This window comes from Schistosoma haematobium, chromosome 3, assembly GCF_000699445.3.
Source record: "Schistosoma haematobium chromosome 3, whole genome shotgun sequence".
Classification (NCBI taxonomy): domain Eukaryota; kingdom Metazoa; phylum Platyhelminthes; class Trematoda; order Strigeidida; family Schistosomatidae; genus Schistosoma; species Schistosoma haematobium.
Window position 1 is genome coordinate 12596162 of NC_067198.1, and position 25693 is coordinate 12621854.

General features: G+C 36.4%; 2 protein-coding genes across 3 annotated transcripts in view; one reads left to right on the top strand and one right to left on the bottom strand.

Moving 5' to 3' along the window:
- Nucleotides 1-698: 698 nt before the first annotated feature.
- Nucleotides 699-14347, bottom strand: MS3_00005015 (uncharacterized protein). 2 transcript variants are annotated; one of them, XM_051213025.1, is made up of 8 exons: nucleotides 14229-14347; nucleotides 12452-12573; nucleotides 10797-10840; nucleotides 10640-10753; nucleotides 6346-6561; nucleotides 5202-5321; nucleotides 2654-2893; nucleotides 699-949 (listed from the first exon to the last, which is right to left on the bottom strand). In XM_051213025.1, the coding sequence occupies exons 2-8, from the start codon at nucleotides 12504-12506 to the stop codon at nucleotides 734-736; spliced, it is 1005 nt and encodes a 334-aa protein (XP_051068961.1). In that variant the 5' UTR covers nucleotides 12507-12573; nucleotides 14229-14347; the 3' UTR covers nucleotides 699-733. The 2 variants fall into 2 exon arrangements, with proteins under 2 accessions (XP_051068961.1, XP_051068960.1); XM_051213024.1 differs by having other exon boundaries at nucleotides 6346-6564; nucleotides 10640-12573.
- A 5871-nt stretch (nucleotides 14348-20218) lies between these two features.
- Nucleotides 20219-25693, top strand: part of MS3_00005016 (uncharacterized protein) — a 39742-nt gene continuing 34267 nt past the window's right edge. The window contains exon 1 of the mRNA XM_051213026.1: nucleotides 20219-20299. The gene's annotated coding sequence lies outside the window, so the exon portion shown is untranslated. The remainder of the gene's footprint in view (nucleotides 20300-25693) is intronic.

Here is a 25693-nt window from a genome sequence, read left to right on the forward strand (position 1 = left end):
AAACCTAAAGTACATGGAAACGATTGCGTCACATCCCACTGTGTTTACCAATTTAAATGTGTGTGTGGTCACACATACATAGAGAGGAGTAATCGTGATCTCAACATTAGGGTGAGTGAACATGTACCCAAATGACTTCAGAAACAAATACAATCAAGTGACCCAATAAGAGCAGAGGATAAACATCCAACATCCTCTATTGCTAAACATATAATTGAAACAGGTCATAAGATTGATCTAAATTCAGCTTTTGTAGTGCTGTATAAAAGTGTAAAAGGGCGTATACTAAGGTTTATTGAAGCCTTAGCTATACGAAAATTCAAACCCCCTTTATGTGTTCAAAAACAGTTTGTTCTTACCTTAAACCTACCCTGGTAATATTGACTTATTATCCAGAGTGATTAGGTTTCGCTTTGTGTTCATATTATTATTATTATTATTATTATTATTATTATTATTACTATTACTCTTATCATTATCTCTTCTTACCCCGTTTCCTGTCTAGTTGACCTTTTATTTTTATATATAAATACTCTTAACAAGTATATGTGTGACCAGATTGTTCGAAATGTATTGCGCTAATATATCACATAGTTCTGATAATCTTCGTCTTGTAATACAGTAACCTAATAAGAACAATCAATTTAAAAGGGTAGAAAAGTCAACAAGTAATTTTAAACGAAATTATTGATAATAAAGTTCTTCTTCGGAAAAATATCTTTTTTAAAAAAAATTAATCTGATAAAAGTATTTGTTTAAGCCATTTACGTTCAATTTGTTCACATTTCAGTGAAGTATATAAAATAAAAGTTTGTAAACATTGCATTAACTGTTCATATTGTGCAATATTTTGAGGATAAATTCTATTTTGTAAATGATCAGCAAAATTATTCACTTCATCTGCCAACTGTTCGAATGAGTCAATGTCATTTTCACTGATGTTAGAAAACTATAAAATGCAATAAATAAGAACAAATAAAAGATATATTTGAAATAGAGAAAAGTGTAAAAGTATAGTGTAGAGATGAGATAATCAGAAACCGGAATCCGATATTTTATGCTTTTGCATAAAATTCAATCATCACGTATAACGAGCAGTGAAAGTACATCTGTATGGTGTTCAGAACATGTAAAAATGACCACAAGAAACTATTATTCGTTACCATAAGGTAGAAATGATAGTGTTAAACGTTAAAAGCTTCATTTTGTAAACAAACTAGTCAAATTGCGTAGTTTGAATTTTCGGATGAAATTCATTTATTTATATGACGGCGAGACCATCATTTGTGGACGAACCAATCAGATATAAGATAACAGATCTTGGACTTTGGCTCAAAATTCATACATCCAGTTGGCTAAGTAGCGTTTTCGCAATCAGCCGTTGTCGATTCCTAGCCCTAACCATCAACTGTAAATCATAATTCTAATTGCTCACACTGGTTTATAACCCTCATTTAGTGCTAGTTAGTAGGTGCACATTTCAAAGGTCACTTCAGAATCACCCGTAGTTCATCCATAAATTATAGTCTGACGGATAATCTTAACCGAGAATAACGTAAGAACGTTATTTGCGTCCTTATAAGAGGTCGAGGTGGTGGGTGATCTGTGTTTATGTGAATAAATTTGTGACGATGTTTTCTTCATTTTTAAGCACAATAAACTCTAGAAGACATTAATAGATTCACTAACTACGTAAAATCTTTCTTACAACTTGTGATATGAACTAATGGTATACGGAATCTGTTTTCTGATTGGCTAAGGACCTGCTGAAAATGTACCGCGGTTTTTTTAACATTGCCCATGTGCTTAACTTTTACATGGGAAAGATTTAAATGGTAAAAATTTCCTCTATATTTATTTGGTAGTTTTATTTCGTGTAGATAATGTTAGAGATAAAGAAGAAATATGAAACTCGAACTGACTATCCTTTAGAATTGGTTGCTGGACAGTAATTGTCAACAAGTCCCAATTATAAATTTACTTTCATCAACCGTTATATGTTATCGCCCTACATATATGTTATTACACAAGGTTTGAATCAAAATCACGAAAGAACATTTGCCATTCCTTTTTTATTTTCTAATTACGGAGAGAGGATTTCATAAAGTATCGAAAGCATGAAACCACAGTAACGAAGACAACACGAAAGATGATAGAGACGATTTTATTCGGAAAAACAAACATCCACTTCAATAATGTATGGTTCTAATTTGTTTTAAAGATTGTAAACGAACACACTCTTGATGAACAGTTAATATCCAGAAAACTACGTACAATCCCAAAACTAGGAAATATAGGTATGATCTGTTATTTATCTGATATGACTAGTAGTCAAACAGTATAATTTACTGGATAAAGGGAGGCCAATTATAATTAATTCACCGAAATCAGAGATTTAGTGCTGTTTATCTATGGATTCTTCTAGTTAGCAGTAGACTTTCTTATACACTGAAAACAAAAGATATATCATTAGTACAACAAGAACTACACTAAAATCTTATATCGAACGCGCTCTACTAATTAGAATCGATCGCCAAATCAAAAGCCAGTACATAATGTAAGAAAGTAATAAATTTATCAGTAATTTGGTACTAAACGGTAGACGAAAAAGTGAGAGAAATCCCACCATCCTAGGAATATTATGATCACTTACCAAAGATGCTATATCACTAAGTTGTTGTAAATCGTGGCAAACATTTTCATAATTATCCAAGTTTATTTCTTTCACAGTTAAACGATTTAATACAGGTGAAAATTTTTGTAATATAGTTTGTTCGAGTTGAGGAATTAATTCTGTTTGATTAAAATTTTGACTTTCTAAAGAATTATCATTCTCTTTTGAATTACATTCAGATATACCCAACATTTGAATTAAATCTGTAAGTATCTTGTGCTGAAGTAGAAAAATGGTTGAAACAAGCAAAAACAAGATACGATAATGATTAACACAAGGTGTTCTAAACGAAGTCAAAATAAACAAGTTAATGAATAAGAAAAATAAAATTCAGCGAAGAAATTTCTCGACGAAATCATTTACTTAAGCTGTACATTCGTATATATATAGTTATATGGAAAATATATATGTCTATAGGAGGATAGAATAGATTGCATCATAAATTGATTCGACACTCTTATTATCAAATAAGGTTACGTACTAATCAAAGGGTAAGAAAGAAAATAATTTATGGGTCAGATAATAGTTCAATTGATATTTTTTTACTTACAAAAATGTTAGATTATCTGGACTGTTATTTTTTATTGGAAAGGTGAAAATATATACTTATTAAGTCATAGAAAAAATATTATAGTTAATGTTTTTAAACATGTTCCCTAACATTCAATTGGATTCAATGTTTACACATTTTAACCATTAACTCATTATGTAGTTAAATTGAGTTATTTCTGAAATCCTGTAGTTTGAAAAAGTTATTTAGAAACAATCGTAAAGTTTATTTGCTTCATTCATAGTACCAAAAAAAACCGACTCACACAAATAAGATGATAACAGTACAGAGAAATAAATAAAAGAACAACCATATAATCAATAAAGAAATCAAAACAATGTTTAACAAGATATAAAATTTAGTTAAAAATGTGACCAGAGAGATTTAGTTAGAGAAATTCATTTCGTTTTTATGAAAAATGTAACAGAACACTACAGCAAGATTCCAACTGTTAGATATTCTAGGTCATATCAAATAGTAGTATCTCAAGCTACTGAGTCGTTGTATTCCTAGGACCAAAAAAACAGAGTTCTGATGTACTAACGGATCCCAATTCCACACATCTACTATTCAGATTACAGCATTATGCCATAAAATGATCACCTTTCCATTTTTCCCATCCGGTCCCAGAGTCTGAAAGTAATACGGGAATTGGAAGCCGCTAGAATGATATCCAAAATGCAGAAGCAGGATACCGAAGCCGGTGTTTCAAGGTGGTGACACCGACTGCATCATCATCACTTAAATGATGTTGCTACTGGATGTAAGCAACCCTTTGGAGAAAAGGATGATTGAACATCAACAGTCTCCGAAAATTCTTAGTTGGGAGACACCAGGTTTCCCAAGATTGATCAAATGAATTTCAAGTACAGGGTCCTATATTTTGGATTGAAAGAATGCAAATTACATAACATAACTACGGGCATTAACTACTGATTATTTAACCGCGATTTGTATAGTTTGTGTATCAACGACATCCCCATACTGAAAATCGACATGTCTTTCTCCAACAAACAAATCCACACCTCAACCAGATGGAGAGGACTAATAATCTGACAATTGTCGCATAAACTACGGAAGCACTTCTTACTAATAGGAACAAAGATAACATTACTACAAGATGATGAAACTTTTTTGTTCGTAAAACGTTTAGCTAACTTGGTCAGTTCTCTGACTAGAATTTCGACATCAAACTTGAAAACAATCGTGATTAGGTGTTTTAGTCGTGGTGGCTTGAAGCGCATGGGAATTTAGGGCTCCCTAAAAGCCTCTACTTCGCTATGCGGGTCGATAGTCAATAATCAAGGGACATGTAACAGTTTGATCAAAATTTGCGGAATTCGAGTTTTAAGGTAACTAATTGACGTACCATAGATTTCAGAGACTGAGTTGCCGACATCAGAGAAAAGGCATATACAGATTTTACTAAGTATGTGACCAAATACAACAAGATGTAATGAGGATAAGTTAAAGTTAATAAAATAAAATCGTGTACTAAAATGTCTGAGCAGCCACTACATTTTAAGGGATCTTTATTATCTACTTTGAGGACTTCCATATGATAAGTTTACGATTCACCGAATGAAAGTGAACGTATTAAGTCGTGATGTGTCAGCAGACGAGAAGACAATAGAGATATTTTCTACGAACTTGTCTCCCAAACAAGTGAGCACGAGATGACTCGTAGTGGCAGTTCACATTATACGTACTTCTGGATCAATAAAAACTACCAAATCCCAAAGCTTCGATCGGAAGAAAGAAACACTACCAAAAATAGAAATTGAAAGCAAAACGTCGAAGCAAGAATATGAACAGATGGGATCTGCTTTATTCTGATAAGCGATTGCCGTCAGTTATAGTGTTCACCTAGTGACTTAAACTACTGACCACTAACAAGTAATATAGTACAAAGGAGAAAAATGAAATTATAGTCTAAAATGCCTATTCAACAGGTTATATATACATGCACAGTATTACCTCATTATGTAAATCTTTGACTGATTGAAACCAGTTTTCCCAATCATGTTTTGTTTTACGTAAGCGAATAATTTCTTCGCGTGTAGATCTTATGCGATTTAACAGACCAACAATTTTAGCCTAAAATTAAAATACATAAACTATCAAATGATTCAACAACAGTAATAATAATGAATTTCATATTCCATTTAACCTGAAGAATATTCAATCCTGAAAGGTTCCATATCTTTTAATGAAGATAAACAACCATGTTTTACATAATCACCTAGTGATTCTAAATGGAATCAAAGAAATCCAATGAGTTATTATGTTATCCATGATTGCTGAAGCTGCTATTTTTTAATCAGAACATGGAAGATAAAAATGTGGTTTGGATGTTGACCTGTAGAATGTTTTATTGAGACTTCCTTAGAACTGAGTTGATTTTGCTATTTTTATATAGCTTGAAGTTTACAATTTTGTGTGTGCTAGAAGTTCACAATGTCTGGGAAAGTGAAATAATCCAACTACATGTGGAAATAAATTTCGAAATTGGTCAGTCTGGAATAAATTTTGCATCGCAGATTGATACTAGTGCTGATGAAAATAGATAATTGTCAAGCGATATCACGTTAAAACAGAAGTTGGAAACATGGATTATTACACTCTAAAGTAGTGATCTCAAAAAATCTTGGTTGCCGCAAAACCATTAGGTTTCGGTTTCGGCATTACATGGAGTCTTGAACGTGTACTGTCGAGAAATTCCAAGCTATGATGAAACAGTTATCCAAATCTTCCTAGGCCTAAATAACTCTTAGGCCGATGTCAGTCTGAAATAAAATCAGATATCAAAATATTGACGAATCAATTTCTCAAGTGAGAATAGAAGTCTAACACAATATTCCATAGATTTCATGATTTGTAATGGTCTTTCATCAGGTTAGAGGACGTATCAGAGTTGTCCTCTCAAGTGTTCTACCAGTGTAATACAGGAAGCGTCAATATTAAAGGTAGTGTGATCTACCAAGTAAGGCAAGACATTAAATATTGACTGTTTTAAGAAATAACTTACATACAAAATATAATCTAGATTGGACATAGTCAATAAAAATCTAAACTAGATACTAATTCAATCACATTGTCAAATATTAGAACTAAAACTTACATAATCACATTCTACTTTATTCACAATGTAAGATGATGTATAACGTTGAAACAATATCCAAACAGTATATGCAGCTAATGATATATCAGACAATGAATCAACATCTAATTCATTAAGCTTTTTTACAGGATTATCCAAGGTTAATGAACCAGAAGAATGTTCAATGACGCTACCATGTTCCATGTCATGTGAGTGAATTGCAGAAGCAACTGAATCCTACTTATTATTAATTTTTGATAAACAGAAATAGATTTAAATTAATTGACCAATTTAAAAAATGCATAAATAAATAGTTATGAGTGAACACTAACAAGGTATTTTTAATTGTTCCGAGGTTTTTTCTTACAAATTCTAAGCATGATTACTCTAGATTATCATATAACTTAAAAATATTCTTAATGGCTTCAAGAGTTTTAAGTACACTAGGCCTTGAGAAAAACATTTTCTGAAAGTTCCTTAGATAAGATAACCGGAAAGGGGTTATAATTTAAGATATGAAACGAACATCCTGGATACTATTAATGGCCACACTTTATTCTATTCTATATAGACAAATAGATCATTGAATTTAACAATAAAATCCACGACCCTAAAAACCGACAAGCAAACAAGTGACTTTTGAGATGGTGATTTGTAAGTCAGGTGGATGATTTGGGTGGAGTTTTGTTTTCTGAGCTGAATGGTTCAGTCGAACTTTCATTGTTCTTTTGGACAAAATCATAAGCATAAACTTCAGGCAGGAATGAAACGTTCAAACTTCTCCACATATGACTCACAGCTTGTCCTGACAACGTCGATTGGTTATTGTTGACCTTTTACTTTTCATTTTCTACCTGTTTATTTTGAGTGTATCTACCTTTGATTTGATTCTTGGTCCCATATTTGTCTATGATCTTTCTAACCGATTAATAGATTGAACTGATTTCAATGTGTTTGCTAACTTGATTGACCTGAGTGCCAAGCATCCGAAAATTATCTAGTGCTTTTAATAATCCCTCTATCCAAGATCTCGACATTTTCTTCGATGTACTAATCACCAGAACCGATACAGAAAAACTGGAGACTCAAGTATACTGGGACATGACCCACACAGATCAGGTTCTCAATTACAGTGGCAACAACCCAACAACTCATAAATTCAACTGCGCACAAACTTTATTCAAGAGGATGAGGACACACTGCAACGCGGGAAAATGAAAAATTATCCAAAGACTATTTTGAAAGAATGGCTACCCACTCAACTTCATCAGAAAATATCAACCCAACACATCAGCAAAAACAAAATCAAGTACAGGAACTAACAAACGGATCATCCTACCATATATAATAGCATCAGAAATTACAACGAGATTATTGAAGCCGTTTGGAATAGGTGTAGCAAACAAACCAGCAAAATCATCTCAATCTTATGCAAACCAAAGGAGGAAACAACAAAAGAAACACAGATCACCTACAAAATAAACAGTTCCAACTGCGACAAACATCACATCGAATAACGAACATCAATTAGCGGTCAAGCGCCATGACATATCCTTTCTTATATCAATGCATGTGGACAACTGTGGACACATTAGACTGGAAAGATGGTGAGATCTCGGACAGAGGAATTACCAAAAGCTTAGCTGAATGTCCTATAACCAGGATCGGAGGTTCTGAGCATGAAGTCAGAAAAATTTCAGGAAATTATGACTGAGAAAGTACGACTTCAAGAATCCCTATCAACTTTGTTATATCTTAGCTTTTAAATATCGAATGGTTCTGAACTGCATTTGGTTATGAGTGATGTTCAGATTATGACTGAGATAGGAGCATTTTAATAGGTTCCTTCTACGGCTTCATTGACTGAATGCATAATTAACATTTTGACAATCAATCTTTATCCTAAAATTAATATTATAAAGAAGGTTTTTGACAGTTTGATAAGCAAACCTTCGACTTTCGAAGTCAATGGGTTGAATGTTAATCGAAAAATGAATGCAATGATACTAAATGCCCAAATGACGATTGCTATTGAAATGCCCCTAAATGCCCTGGTATGGCCGAGAGCGGGGTGGGTCCGCCGTCCCTCTCGAAATACTCTCACACGGCCACGCGTATACAGCCTCTGCCAGGGAAGTCTTACTCATTGCCTTCTCGTGGCATTACTGTTGTTTACGAAAATGAGAGGACGAAAAGCGAATGTCTGGCGCTTTAACCGGATCCCAAATCTATGGTGCACATGGGCTCCAGTATCCTGCAGGAACAAATGGCGTATGAACCAATTCTCGGTCACCGGCTACCATGGGACTGCATCTCCATACAATGCTCCACTGCCTTGTGGGTTAGACCTTCAGGTCAAAGGCTTGGGGTGTGGCCCCCTGAGATAACCACCTGCTTCGGTCTGGGCACCCGGGCAGTATCGCAGCCCACATGCAAATGATGAACTCTCTATATATAAAGCTACTTTTCTTGCTTTGCATAACAATCAAATGATTCAAATTATTATCATTATTATTATTATTATTATTATTATTATTATTATTATTATTATTATTTACCTCGACATTATTCACCCTCTTTTATTCCTACTCTGTCTTTACTTACTTTTTTCGACTTATACAGCAGCTCGTCTTTGGTGGAAATCCGACTCTATCTAAACGTTCTCGAGTCACTGTCCGGTTGAAAATTGTATGTTACCACCGAATATGAGTACTGAAGCAGTTTTTCTGAAACCACGCTTGCACCTTCGAAGTGCAAAGTACTTCTACAAGACTGGCAGGATTCTAATCCTGTACTCACTCTGGATGGTGAGCAGATAGTGGTCGAGAAGTTCGTGTATCTAGGTAGCTGCATAAGTGCTGGTGTGGGTGTGAGTGATGAGACCAATTCCCGTATAGTGAAAGCCAGAGCGGCTTATGCCAATCTGGGCCACCTTTGGCGCCTTCGTGATGTTAGTCTGGCTGTAAAAGGTCGGATCTACAACGCGTCGGTGAGAGCAGTTTTGCTCTATGCTTTTGAAACCTGGCCCCTCCGAGTTGAGGACGTTAGACGACTCTCTGTGTTCGATCATCGCTGTCTCCGAAGGATTGCTGACATCCGGTAGTAACACCATGTCAGTAATGCAGAGGTTCGGCATCATGTGTTCGGGCACAGAGACGATAATGCAATTGGCGTCACCATCTTGAAACACCGACTTCGGTGGCTTGGACATGTTCTACGAATGTCGTCCCAGAGAATTCCACGTCGTGCATTATTTGCCGACTCTGGGACTGGTTGGAAAAAGCGGAGAGGTGGTCAGTGAATGACATGGTGTCGTGGCATGAAAGAAAGCTGCAAAGGACTGGCTTGTATTGGTCCTTCACGACTCCCTGGTTGGGGTCCGAGAGATGGTGCGACACAGTGGCTAGAGACGTTATCAGATATGGCTCAGAATAGAAGTCAGTGGCGATCCTGCTGTAACCTTCTTTTACTTTCTTCATTAAAAAAAGTGGTTGTGTCTTCCTTAACTGAAATATTTTTTCTGATTGTACATTTCCGTTCCCCCATTTTTACCATTATTATTATTACACCACCTTACATCAATCTCTTCGTTATTATTCTCTCTTTCTTTTCTTTCCCTTCCCCTAAAATTCTCATTGCTTTGTGTGGCGCATATATATTTGGCGCATTCTTGTACCAATATTTATGTGTTCAAATAAATAAACTTTTCTCGCTTCGCTATTGAAACTATACAGAAAATATTTTAGGAAATAAAATACTTGGATGTAAAGATACATTTGTTCGACAGTTGAGCTTCAGAAATTGTAAAAGGGGACAGAAAATAATCAGCGTGTCATAGGAACCCTACAACGAGTGCTCTAAGCTCACGGTAGTTTTACATCTGGCTATTAATTTTCGTTTTAATCTCCAAATACATATGCAACCATTTGGAAAGCTATACAATCCATACGAGAAATTGTGGTTGCGGTTTTTCTATACATACTTTCTGTAGTATGTAGAGATTCACAGGCCTATATTATATATTATGCATGCACTAACTCCCAAATTTATTGATGTTGTGTATCTTGATTGTACAATTGTGGTAAGCAGTGAACAACTAAGCGATTGCTATTCGAATAAAATCAGGATGCAATATCATGTGACTTAAGGGAAATCGAAAACTAGTCGGTTGATTAGATACGGAAGTGATAATTCACAAGTTTTAAATTATAACAGCACCGTAACAGTAAGCAATATAATAAAAAGGAATCTAATATGTCAGCCTACACGCAATACATGATAGGTAAATAATGACTAATTCTACCCAGCAACTTACATCAATGACTAATTGAGCATTCGATGCATTGACTCCAAATTTTGGAGACGATTGCCGCTTCACAATAGAACTGTTTTGTCGTTCATTGGTCGACTTTTCCCTTACAGACGAAACCTAAGTTGTTTGAAAGCAAGTATAATCCAAACACTTCACTCACAGATCGATGGACAGTATTTGATTTTTCCAAATAACGTGAAGCAACTAGAAGACAAAAAGGAAGCGAATAATTGAGCAGTATGCTAAAAAAACTATTCTTCCGATTATTAATATTAACTACCAATAACGCTAAATGATATCGTTGTAGGGCAAATTAACCTACGTTAGGAAATGTGAAGTACTTGATAATAAATCAATAGTTAAGCAGTAACATAGCATCATACATAAAAGTTCCAAGTTTGATAATAAAACGAATCAAATAAAACCAACTGAGTTTAAGGATTTATGACAAAACATCTATTTACTACTTCGAATGATTCACTTACAGGTAGTTTTTGACTGAATAACAATGGCACATATTGGAAAAGTATTGATACCGTCAATCATATTCTTTCTGATGCACTGAAATAAGTTCTCATATACAAAAGTCACAAAAAAAAGTGATTCGAAGCAACACAGCGTTCTATCGACTTGCTGGAGAATTCTATCCAAGGGATAAAAATTCGCATACCAGATTTTTATACATTGAAAAAAAACTCACCGAACCACTGTGAGTTGATAAGAAGTTGAATTTCCATGTGACATTAATGTGCAATTAGATCAGATACAGTCCTGATAAATACTCTTAATGGGATTAGAAGTCAAACTTCTGCAACATGAGCAAATAGATAATTAGGATTGTGGTCTGTAGATTGACTGAGATATTATCTAGAGTTTAGGAGCGAAAATTTAGTCAGTACGAACATGTCCAGGCCTAAAAGCAGCCTGGATTTCGCGGATTTGATTTTCACGAGCTCCATATAAGCGTTGAATTATTGAGACTAATATTTTAGACTCTATATTAGTCAAACGGATCACTCTCTGGTTATCGCAGAAGGGTTTTTTATCCATTCTTACAGCCTGAGACGATGGAGACGGGACAACTCCTAGTCCTTAAGGTTTAGCTAGTATCTCACTCAGCCTAACAGCTAAAATTTGACCATCTTCCTTGGAAATCTCTCAGATCATGTCATTAGGGTTTGCTGTTCTCCCTCACTTTAGGTTACCCAGAGCGTTTTTAACTCAAGAGTTGGAGACTTGTGTCAGTTTGCCGTTCAAGTTGATTGGAAATAAATGATAACTGAAGGCTGACTGGAGGTCAGTTGAACTTCCCCTTAAAGTCTTCTGTAATGTCTTACCTCCTAGATCAAAGGTGCGTGATGCTTCTGTTTTGTTTTGAAATAGTCTCTCCAACAACTGCATCTTTAATAACTACTTTCTTTATCGGTCTGTTGAGTTGTCTGAAGCTACCTACTGCTGTCGAACTCCCATCTCTCACTTTCGTTTCCCGCCACTTCTCACGACCGTCGCCTGAACTTACTGTTGGTTTATATTTGAGTTGTTATTGATCTTTATCACCATCCCAACCTATTGGGATGAGTTTTCAAGAACCATAATATTCGGCTTTGATTGGATGATTTTTGAAATAAATCTTATGAATGGACCAGCTGAAAGATGAAGACGAAACGTCCAACTATTTCGTTTATAAACTGAGAGCTAATAAACTAAACTTTTTATTTTATTGAGCTTACCAATATTTAACTCAAGACTAGCTAAGAAGTAGTAAATCATATTGTATTTCTCATCGTAAGAAATACAAAAACTGAGTTAACGTACCGTAGGCTGTTTTTCTTCTGGGGTGCTTAAAAAATTTTTCCCTTTGGTCACCCATTGAAGTACGTGCACAAATTATCTACACGGACTCAAAAATGTGCTGAATCACTTCTATGGCAAAAAAGCTATGCAAATTAACAACAAATAACGTTAAAAAACAACATGTATATATGAACAAGTTATAAAAATATTTTTCAGAAAATTAATTGAAAACTTGGTAAGTGAATGGCAATTAGCACATGAACTACCTTTTCAAATCGTATCGACTGTGTAGAAGTTTGCTATCTCTAGGGAGGTAACAACGAAAGTATACTAGTATTCAGGTGAAAAGACTAAACTACATGGCGTGGATTCGGGGAGAGTATGATCCATGGAAGAAGCAACGGAAGTAAAGATATTTGCATGAAATCCATTCATTTGTATGGTTAAGTAGCATTTCGACACACTAGCTGGTCAATTTTTCATACTCCCTGACCCTTAATTCTAACTCAACCCCAATCTTATAGAATTGGTAAATATATATACCAGAGCTAATTTATAACTCTCGTTAGACCCTAGTAATTAGGTGAATATTGACTTTGACAATATCGACATTTAACTTCGTTTTCGTGAGATAATGAGCACGACAGGACTTAACATTATTGAATAATTGTTTGACTGGCGTTTGAAAACCACTTTACGCCTGTGAAAAATTCTGATAATATAAATCTACATCGTTAAATGATGAGTGAATGATCTAATTTTCCCATTTTGTGGATAATTTTTCCAGTGTTTTGAAATTTCGGGTAAGCCGCTATGGAAAGCTTTAAGGAAATGGCACCCAAACCACGAAATATCTCATCTGGGGAAACCCCCCAAAATTTTGGGTTTTTCACCAATATTCCCTCAAAACTTTGGTGATTTCCCGAAATTTATCCCGGAATCTTAAAACAGTGTGGGGAAACTCGTACCTATTTATTGATAAAACCTCAAATTTTTTCACAATTTTGATGAAGGCCATTGAACATTTGAGATTTCCGCAAAATCGAGATTGGGAACCCACGGAAAACACTTTAGAATAAACGTTTCTTACGTCACATTCAGCTTTTAATATATCTGCGTCCAGCCTGAAGGTATTTAGTGGGGCCCTTAATTTTGTGGTCATTTAGATCGAACGATGTGGTCGAAAGGGCTCTCCACTTTAGTGGCCCGTGTATCTGACTCCAATTAGATCGTATGAATGTTTGTTATCGCCTATCCTCGTATATAATCATCGACTTAAATCGCGTTATTTAATAACGGAATTAAATAAGTCGAATAACGAGAATGCACTTGTGAATACATATATTCTTTATATAAAGTGAATGGAATAGAACGAAGCAAAACGACGCGCAGTGGAGATGGCTACTAAGCCAACTCTCATTTAACCAAGCGTTAATCAATATTTATAGTTATACAAAAGTAAGTTGCAGACATGTGATGAGTAATGGGATAAGAAATGTACACACACCTACGCGCTCATATAGAAACAGTCAAGATTGATAAGCTAATTATTAACAAGGTCAAAATGTGACTCAAGTAGAATGAATAGAATGGGCTGCCCGAAAGCTAGAATACGGTACATGGGCTTAACATAATAAACGACACTACAGGTATCTTGCGTGCAGGGAAAGTGTTCCCACAAAGCAGTGAGAATGCAGAAAGCACTTACATTTAGAAACAAAGTGACTAAAAAACAGTTAAAATAACATTTATGAGACTAAGACAGTCCGATATTAAAATCTATCAGTTAGCATCTTACTGTTTTGGACGCATTACACCAACAACGACAAGATAGCACAACACACTAATAACGCGCCTATAGATTGATTTATATTTTTATGCCATATACAAACACTTTAAGAGAATCAACCAGCTATGTATCAAATCAATGATCATGATTGATTTAACTGTGCCATACACTAAGACCAATCAGTTCATATTCTGTCAAACAACGATTGTGCAATTATAACTGTAGCGCTAAATAAATCTTTAACACAGATAATTTTTTGAGTCCTCAACATTTATGCAGACCTCGCTAGTTTCGATGAACACATCTTACCGAGTGTTGTTTGTCACAAAACCGCATAACATCACCATTGAGTACTCAGCTGCGCATCACTCACTGCGAAATTCTCCTCAGTAGTGAAGTCAGTGCCATGTGATTTCAAGGGGTACGTTACATCGAGAGTGTTTACTAGTGATGTTTCCGAACCTTACAACATCTTTAAAAAATACTATATACGTGAAGACATGGCCGATCGACAAAGGTTATATAGGTGACTCGATAGTACCACATTGTAACACCGCTCAGCAATAGTAACGTTGCTACGTGTGCGGAGCTTTCTGATAGATAAACTTTCGACGAGGGCCTTTTTGGAGAGTTCTTCGCATATACACATCATCAAAAAGCGCAAGCGGTTCTGCCTTCATTACAACATAACGCCGTAGACAAACTAGCAACATCTACTGACTGGATTCTAGGGGTCACCAAAATCCTTAGAACCCGCGTTAAACCTGTCAAAAAAATCCCGACTCAATACAAAGCGAAATCAAAGATCTCTGATATACTTTCACCCGTTTTCTCAACATTCATCATAATAGCTAATAGACGGAAACTCCCCACAGAAACCTGTCACAAAAATGATCTGCTCCTAGATCGCGGGAAACAAATAACCTAAATGACCTCTGGTACATTACCACCCATGGTAAGCCTTCTAGGAAACGCAGAAAAGCTCTTGAGGTTTTCTAACCTCTCACTTGTTACGACAAAGATTTCGGGTGACCCCTCGGCCGGAGCGTATTGCTGGCGAGCGGAGCCACTTAATATAGTCAACCGTTATGCATCAGTGTTGTGATGACAACAATCTGGCATCTTAATGACATTCGCGAAGACGTTGGCCAACAACCTAGGAAAACTAACGACCGTCTGCAAGATCGTTTCTTCAACTATCGGGCGGCAAACGGAAATCAAAATTCCAAATACATTATAAAGTAAATCCATTGTAACGTGCGTTTTGCTGGCATGAGTAAACGCGGGAGAGTGGGCACCTTTTATGTAATCTACAAGAATTTTAAGATGAAAAGACGTGTTAAATGCCCCTTGATGTCTATCACAACAGGTGACACTCATCTCAACCATATTCATTTTTATTTGGCCTTTACCATACTTAAAAGGAAGCACTTATTTCCTAACGCAAGTCAAGTTGGGTGGGACATTAAATCTTTTTTGATTGTGCCATCATACACCTCCTGGAGCTGGTATCTTCTTCGCGGTTGAGTCGAGTGGAATCCGCAGTTCGTGATCGAAATCTAGAGCCTGCAAGAATTTCCAAAGAATAGATAGAGTCATTCATCCTTGTTATTAATGTTTGGACAGTTGTAATTCAAATAGCATAAGTACTGTCGGACTAGTGAATGAACTAGTTTTAACTGCTAAATAAACAGTTTCCTGCGCCAGTGTCCTCTCAATAACTCTGAATTTGCAGTTGCGCATAGTTCATTACACTGAATCACATTCTCTATGGGGACATCGATATTTCAACCGTGACAACCCGTGTAAATCGCTCAACTCAATGACATGAAGCAACAGCTATCAAGGACGTTACTTTTGAAACAGTTACTTGTAAAATTATGGTCGAATTAGGTATTAGTGTGGTGAACAAGAACACCAGTGGGGAACAATCGAATGTATGTGACACTAAATTGCAGAGCATCTCAATAAAATCTGAGAACCACATAGTAAATCGTTAATTTGTAAAATATCAATCCATTATATCAAAGTTGACTGTTCTCGTTGCAAACATCAATCCATTATCTCAGATTTAACTGTTTACGTGTTTTCAAACCAATTGCGTTCCATCCCCGTTCTTTCCTCATCGACCTTCTACTGAAATAAATCTTATGCCTGACCACCGTCATATACTGCTTGTGTTGAAATGAGTAACCCACACCACATTAGTACCACTATAATAATAGACCAAATTCCAACATTATAGATTTGTCATGAAGTGATTACCCAATAAATAAGGTCTTATATTATCTACACCGTCTCATCCTATCGTAACAATCAGCAATATGACGTCTAGCACTTATGAAGAACATATTTAGGCTACGAAATTGTTGATATATTTGGTACAATAAGCGTGAATTTAAGTGATCACGCCCGCCTGACCGAGTCATGCCATTCCGATTCCTTGTTGCTGCGTTCATTATTGCAGAGCTTCTATCCGCGTTAAATGCTGAATACGAATTTTGTCAGTTATCTAATGTCTAGCCTCGAGGATCGCGGGGTCAGAATAAATAGTACTATAAGCTGGCATCTCCTTTAAAAGATAGCTAGCATACTTCAGCCCCCATTCAGCTATCACTTAATTATGTGGATTTCATTAAAGTACCTGGTCTTCGCCGTTTTCTAATTACACTTCTAGGCAGCACATTGTTACGACAGACCGCCTGCCACCCACAAGCTAACTCTTCGGTAGCACTATTTTAAAAACTGTCGAAAGCCTCACTCTCAGCTGCAAACGTATTACAATAGACTGACGGTCTTTTACTCATGTTACTTGGTGTTCCTAATGTGTCGATTGCTGATGTTAGATGCACTCCTGCTGAACTTGTTTACGGAATGGCACATCGACTTCCAGGCAAATTCGCGGATCTTTCAAATTCTTTAATGAATGCAGATCAAAGCTTCTACACAAGAAGGATTACTAACCGATGGATTCAGTTAAACTTTCGCCAATTCAATCGCAATCAACTGATGTTTTTCGTCAGCTTGCCCAACCATATAGTATGCACGTTTTCGCAAGTTGTTTCTCAATATCCCGAGCCCCTTGGCCACTTACGAAGGACTATATGATATTGTTTATCATGTATCGATGTACCACACTTTTGATAAAGACGAAATCAAAGATAGAACCAGCATCGAAAGGCTTAGTGCCGTTAACTAAGAAGGCAACACATTCACCATCAGCTTTCCTACTAAACAATCGGACGATGCAAACGTCGATAATTAAAGACCAAGACGTGACTTCGCTGGCATCTGATACCCGCATTCCTACAGTTGAACTACACGTACAACTCAAATCTACTGTCAACCAATATCATAGGATCTTCAATACGAACCTTAACACAGTCCTACTGCACGGAGCTGAGACTTGAGGAACTGCTGTGGTATTATTTCTGTTATAACGCTCGGTTTTCCTTCTAATGTTATAACGGTTGGGTTTCCACTTTTACACGTTTGGGACATTAATTTACCCTAGACAAATATCTACACTAGATTCCTTTGCAGTGTCTATTCTACAGGAATTCAACACAACTCAGATCAAGAACACGCGATTAACCTGACCAGAACGTAAATATATTTCCACACCGAAGACCGACACAATCCGACAACAATGAACAGTCAATAATAAGTAAGTCGTAATAATAATAAGGATAGGGGAATATATAACTCATCTAACACTTGTCAGATTATCTACATGTCTGACTAAGCAAACAACCAATCATTATCATTCTCGCCCACTCATCAGGTTCTTGCCACACTATCCTCAAAGCTGAACATGAGATAACTGGGAAACTAGATATTCTGCCTTTAACACGGAAAGAAGAACAACAATGTTAAAGGAGAGAATATTCATTGCAATTGAACTCAATCAGATGGCATGGCTCAACCATGCAGATGTGTTCATCCTATATAACTTGTCTTAACTCATATTAAACATATGATTCTATCTTTAGCCTAAATATGCTCTTTACAAACGTCTGACGTTATATAGCAGATTGTTGGGATACGACGAGTCAGAAAAACCAATAATGTGACTTCCACTGAAGATCTTATGGATTAGGTTTTCTCATCACGACATATCTACAACCTTAGGATTGGGTCTATTATTATAGCAGCACTAATAACGAAGCAGTCCATAATTCTACAGAAATACCACAACCATCATCAAAAAGGTATAGGCATTTATGGCCGATTGTCTACACAAGTTACGGATGCCATCAGCCACAGCCTATTGTGGAAGATAATAAATCGGCTTCCAACTGAAGAGAAAATTAGGAAAATATGTTGGAGATGGATAGGACATGCATTTCCGAAATAATCAAACTGCATCACAAGGCAGAAGCTAACTTGAAATCCTGAAGGGAAATGGAAAGCAGGAAGGCCACAGAACACACTCTGTCGAGAATCGGAAGCAGACACGAAAAGGATGAATAGTAATTGTATACAACTAGTAGGGATTACCCAGGACAGAGTTAGACGGGCAATACCGGTGGGTGGCTTATGCTACTCCACGAGGGTTAAAATGGTGTCAGCAAGTAATTGAGTACACTTCGAGGCATATTTAATTTTTTTCAGTTGTACATCGGTAGTAATTTACAACATTCTGCTTCCTAACTTTAATTAGCAAAACACTAGTGCCGCGTATTGAAATGTTACTGTTCGTTGTGGGTGTGAACAATGAACCCCAATCACCTCACTTGTCAGACCACTGTTATTGTTAATTCAGTTATGATTGTTCTGGAGTTTTGGCCTAAGAATCAAATAATTAATTCCTGGATGAGTTATATTTTTGTAAATTATATACACACTTAAGACTACTAAGTAATTGCTAGCTCAAACCATACAAAATTATTTGTTCACAAAAATCTGAAAAGTGTGAGAATTGGTAAAATCGTGTATGTTGCTTGATTAGTGGCTGGATGGAGGATCAGTCTTACTTAGCATTACTTTTTATCAGTGTGCAGGCGTTTTAGTCTCATCATGCTTCAGTAAGTACCAGTTAACAGTTATTCAAGTTATTGCAAACAATCGTGGAGGTTGTCATAACAAGAAGTTGGTACACGTCACCACACTAACAAATCAAGTCATTCTAGGAGTAATGACCGATGATCGAGAAACGTATTTCTTCTTAACACCAGCGAAGAACCAATCCTGCAACTTGTCGATGATTCTGAAGCCATACTTGCCACAAAAGAAGATGACTCGTATCATCCTATGGGATTGATAAAATGTATCTCTTTTAGTTGTCACACTTCAGCCAATGAAGTGCGTGCTCTCTTGAAGTAACTTTCTGAAATTTCAGGTTGGTTGATCCACATATGGAAAAGTACTGCATTACGATGCCCTTCAATTTAAAAAAGATATCACTTCATTGGCACAAAATCATGGTAGGGCAATTAAGACGGCCCATGTTCTTAGCAGGAAGCCAGCTTTCTTAGCCAGATGGAATTATGATCTCAACCTATCCAGAACACCAGGATCAGAAAAAATATGACTACGATGTATCCCATCCCTCGAAATTTCCAACAATTCAATAGGTTACCAATAATGTTACCTACCAACCGACAAATGGAATGGTTTACATTTAGGGAAGAATATTCACGAGGCCGCACATATTTATGAAAAATTGGTTCGTTATTATATTTGAGCTGTGAAGTTCGTAACTGAAAGTAATAGTATTGACACTTGCTGAGTTTTATAGACATCTAACACTGAATTTAGTTCCAAAAGTACTGATTGAGACTTCTGTAGTCGTTATCCATCAATCCGTGATTCAATTATCGATCGACCTCATTATCTCTGAGCATATGAGAAAATAAAAAATGAATTACACTCAACTACATTAACAAAACGTCAGTGGCTATCAACATTTATGTCTTAAAGAACAGAAAGTTCACTGCTTTTACTCGGTTGAGTTTGTATGTTTGAGTGTATCATTATTTGGTACAAAAAAACGTTGTCCATAATTAAAATAGAAATCCTTTGGCGGGCTTCGGGAGATTGACACCTTCGTGTTAAGCAATTCTCACAATCCAAACATTGTAAGAATAGCCATTAGCAATTAAATTTGATGCAAATATCGTTTATACGGTTTTACTAGTGTATTACAAATAAATTTTGTCATGGAACCTGTGTAAGATCCAACTATTCTGCGGGATATATCCTGTGGTTTTATAATTCTAAAAAGCATTTTAAAGCTGTGTAAAGACAAACCTAATGCCTGTATTTACAGGTCAATAAATGCAAGTTATCTGTTTTAGTTGCTTCGTAGTGGTAATTGAGTAGACTGTATAGAACACGTGTGCCGTCTAACGACTAAGAAAAAGTATCGAGACAAGCTGATGAGTTGTAAGACAACGCCTCTTCATTTTTTCCTTCTATTCGGTTCATCTATATGACAACAGACAATTTTTACATCATGGGTAATGTTATAACATGAGAAATGCCTCACTATTTCTCTTCATGCAAAAAGCAGACTGTCTCCTTTCCTCCTTATTTTTCTATGAAATGTCTTCTTTGTTTCCCATTTGTAGTTTGATCGTGTGGTTATCAATGAAAGCTTTATCTATAATTCTCTACCATGACTCCTAATCGTAACTCCTAATGTCAATTCCTAACCATGTTTTAAATTGTTCCTATAACTTAGTTTCTACCAGTCTATTTGCTTTGGAATAAGTAATTGATAGGATGTGTCTCGTACATTTCCAAATTGATTCAGTACATCGCACGCAACATGGATATTTGCTGTAATCTTACCCGTCATTCGTTGCTTAGTAACATCCTTCCTTAAACTTAATCATTACTGACTCGAGTCAATAAGCACCTTTTACTCTTACTGATAACTAATATTTGCACATTTCTTGGATGTTGGCCAAGTAAAAAGTCCAGTGTATAATATGTCACGGCTTTACAATTTTCAGTGGTGAAATCCATAGCTGTTAACAAACAGACGAAATAACGTTTTCAAGCCCATCTAAATGCAGCTACAGACTAAATCTGTACATAAAACCTGACATTTTCCACTCCGTCAGCGGTGGATGGAGCGGAAAACTTCATTTCCTATTGTATTTCAACTAGTCTGATACTGAAGTGATTATACCTGATTGCCTGATTATACCACAGATTTTTCAAAATTTCAGTCACATGTGAAGAGTTTTATTATCAGATACATAGACTGGTAGATCTTCTAGGAACCACAAAGTTGTTAATTTGCATCTATCTATCAAAACTCCTTGGTATCGTTACCTCTTTTGACTTTCCTACATTTTTATTAGTTTTCAATTTCCAGCACTACCAAATTTTCAAACTCTACTACACAGTACCCTACATTTTTGATTGCTAAGCTTGATACATTAGCAACTATTTTTTTTAACGTATTTTTGGCCTCGACCTTGTCATTTCTTGCATACCCTAAAACGATGGCAGCTAAATTCAACGGATGTAACTCGAGACACTAAAACCTTACAAGTTACGCTGTATGACACAAAAGGTTGATGTTCCCCTTAAATATCCGCATATTATATTAGAAGTAAGTCATTGTTTGAATATCATAGTTGCTAATAGTTAACATGGTGATTCATGGGTATGTGTTGTGGGTGACCAGAGCAAATTTGTTTCAACAACTGCTCACAAGTTTAAATCCCGCCACACTTCTGACTAGGCACCCGTGTAGCGTCCCTAGCCCTCACCTAATATGGTTTAAAGCTAAATACATAATTCTGGATACAGTGAACGAATCATATATATATATATATATATATACCTGTCTGTAAGTCGGATCTAATTTGTAGGGCGTGTCAACAATTTTATTTTAAATAAAATAGGAACATAGGTCCTGAAACAGTAATTTGACTATTTCTTATCTCATAATTCGAAATGCATGCTGTACATTACTTTTTGCTAATAGTATTATTTGGTATTCCAGACCTTCCCAAATGTACTTTAAATAGTTTACCCATTGATTAAAAGTTTAATCAATGGATTAGTAAAACACTGATTTATTAATGAACCTAGCACCTCCGAAAATGAAATGACTTCTCCATTCCTTTAGAAATTCTTTCATATGGCTAATAGTTTATAGCCTCTTCCAGGAAAATCCCGCTTCCTCCACGTGACTATGGTATTTCTACAAAAGCAATTTATCAAAGTAGAACGTTAAATGGTTAGACTGGGTTGATGGATTTGAAGGGTTCATCCAGAAATGTCAGAAGACTAATACCAAATCACTGGTACACATGGACTTCAGGATCCTGGAACAACGAATCGTGTGGAGTAATTCTTTATTCAACTCATTTACAAAATGTAGATAGGTACAACGTGCTTTGAGCCACACAAGGTGTAAGGGATAGTATCCAGTCGCCCAAACCTAAACAAGTGAAGCGGTTTCCGAACGTGTAACCTATTCGTAGTCAAACATTTTGAACACGGTCACTGCGTCATTATGGAATACGAACGTGCTCCCATCATCTGGTGTCACGCTATTGGGGCTTGTGAAGTTGCTCTACTGCCTTATGGATGAACCAAAATTTAGGGTTAAGGGTTGGAGGATGATTCTACTTAAAAACCATCTTTAGTTCTGGCAAACTGAGTAGTACCACACCTTGCAAATGAGGGTGACTAGCATTGGTCGCAATAAATAACTCAACTTTTATGGTCGTTTAGTTAGCGAAACTCATGTCAAGGTACTGAGTTTCATCCTCACCTACTTCAGTTTAGGCAGACGGGTAACGTCGTTGGCCCTTACATAACAAAACCTTATTTCAAAACTGTGAACATTAAGTTGTAATTGGCTAATTATCTAGTTAGGCGTATCCTACTGACCAGGAGTCCAGCCAACTCTATCCTGGGCCCCTTTTACCAGCTGTTGCCGCGTGCTATTCATGGTTTTGATATCTGCCTCCAAACCACAGAAAAATTTGTTCCTTAGTCTGTCATTCTTTTTCCCTTGAGAACTGTAAGTTAGGGTTTGCCTTGTGATCCATTTTCACAGCTTCCGTAAGATAAGTCCTATAAAACTGCGTTTTTCCCTAATTCCATGCTAAACTGGCAGTTGGTTTGTTCTCCATCAGAGTAGTTTATTGCTTAGTTTCTGGTCAATGGGTTTGGAGTATCTTGCATAAATAACTGTTTATAAATATCTGTAATTTTTTCTTGGTGTTCGTGGTAGTTCTTTAAGTTTCGCTTAGATGGAACAAAACCATCTTAACGTTTCTGTTGCAAATCCTAACTTTGTTGTTGGATGACAGTTCTTTTGAGTTTCAAATATTTTTTAATTGTGTGAATGTTGCTCCCGCTTTTTTGGCAATTCGTGCCTTCACATCTGCATCAGGTCCTGCTTGTTTTTTAATAATACTGCCCAGGCGTGTAAAGGCTTTCAGCTCTTCCAGAACTTTGTCATCAAGTGTGATTTGATTACTGGTCACTGTGTTTTACTTCAGGATTTTTCCCTATAGATGTTGAGACCCACTGCTACAGTGGCAATGTTCACTTGTATTTGTTGCTGAGTATGGGATAATGGAGCTGTCATCTGCAGTCTACAATGTCCTTGCTAATATAAGGAGCTGGGAGTCCATCCTACCCTTTTCAACAGTAGTAAATCCTAACAAATTATTTACGTCTATGTTTATACTAGGGATGCATAGTTCTTTGACTCTTGTTTTTCTTATGTGTATGTAACTCATATTTACAGCGAACTGTCCCTTGACGTTTATTTAAAAATTGTTCGCCACTGAAAAATATATTGTGCCTAGGTATATATATCGTCATAGGATCAAACGAATACTCTTTCTCCTCTATTATTTATAATGGTTCTTAATGAATCCTTGGAAAATCTTGACACCATGACTCGTCTGTGTAGCAATAGTAAGGTCCTTGATTGCACAGCTTATGCTCTGAATTTTAAAGTATTACAACTGAAGCTCAAACAGATTGCAGCAGTACTACGCAGGCTGGACTCTGCGTTAACGTTTCGAAAAGCAAAACGATTGATCTAGTATTCAAGAGTTACAGTAATCTAACGACCCTTACATCAACTCAGTTCTTCATTGGTGAAGCAACCATCCATCAGTTATCAGTAAGTAATAACGTCGAGGTTTTTGGTATATAGTCAAATCCTCGTCGAATCACATCGAAATGTTGAAGGAATATCTGGCAAATATACACCAGGTTCCGCTGAAACCCTAACAACCTATGAAGATTCTAATGGAGAATCTAATATCAAAGCTATTATATCTCCTTATATTAGGAGTGGTCAACAAAAATACAGGACGATCCGTGCCTTCGCACTCCAGTGGCTTTTCCTCACAGACACAACAATAACTTGCTCACGCCCCCCATTTCAACTGGGGTTTTTGGAGTACCCTGTTTGCCCTCAGTTATTCAAATGATTCGAAATGCTCCTATGTATCCCCTGCCCTACCATTTGCGTGACAGCTTCATCTGCATCATTAACTCTTTTGTTCTTACATAACACCTACCCACGTGCATTCTGAGGTTATCCAATCTACTGATGAAGCCAAGGAAAGCCAGACGAAACAACTGTACACACAAAATGATGTCAAAGGTTTAATATTATTAAAGAAATGCAGTACATTTTACAATTGGATGTGTTTCCATAACACTACGCTTGTATATTAATGCTGCAAGATGTCTCAGCGCGCAGTCGTCAGGGCAGTATATATGTTCTGCAACACTATACTGTCGCCCAAGACGTTCACTGAAGCTGATACAGTGGTGCTTGTAAACGATTAGCCCAAAAGTTCTGAAAAAGGTACTCGACTTTCTTAAGACGCCTGCGTACCAGCACTGTATTCCTTCTGCAAACCGCATTTCATTGCTGTTTGTGACTAGATAGTGTATATTCTGGATGTAACCGCATGCAAAGACGGTAACGTAAAAGACAGAAAAATGTTAGAAAGTCTTAAATGTGGCTGTGTAAGTACGCCACTGTCGGTACTAGATTTTTTAGACGTATATAGAAGTCACCTCACTGACATTCGTAAAACTTTCATTATTATCACATATCGGAGTATCATGAATCTTCCATCGACTAGGTTCCTAAGAATCTCATTTACATCGAGGGACACAAAATCTATACATCTGCACTACATAGGAATCTGTCAGATTGGCATTGTTGACCTTTACTAACCCTTATTATTCACGTGATTTCTGTTCTTAGCTCTATTTATGACGAAGGCTCATCTGACGGCAGTCAAACTTGCATTAATCAACCACTATTTTCTCCCTCATTTTTACCAGTTTTTACGATTTCGGACTGCTAGTCATGCATTCAACCCTCCCTCACATGGGCTTGGCACTGAGTGTGGTCTTAGAGGGGCTTCAGGTGGAGTTTTGCAATTATTAAGTCATATTATTGTTACCAACCTTATAGACTCAACTTCGCTAGCCATTACAGACTATAATTATACCTTATTATC

Excerpts from the sequence above, each read along its gene's own strand:
- MS3_00005015 (XM_051213025.1), bottom strand. The coding sequence starts at position 12,506 with ATGGGTGACCAAAGGGAAAAATTTTTTAAGCACCCCAGAAGAAAAACA. Across the intron at positions 10,754-10,796 it reads CAAATACTGTCCATCGATCT|GTTTCGTCTGTAAGGGAAAA; the intron begins GTGAGTGAAGTG and ends CAAACAACTTAG. Across the intron at positions 950-2,653 it reads TTAGTGATATAGCATCTTTG|TTTTCTAACATCAGTGAAAA; the intron begins GTAAGTGATCAT and ends TGCATTTTATAG.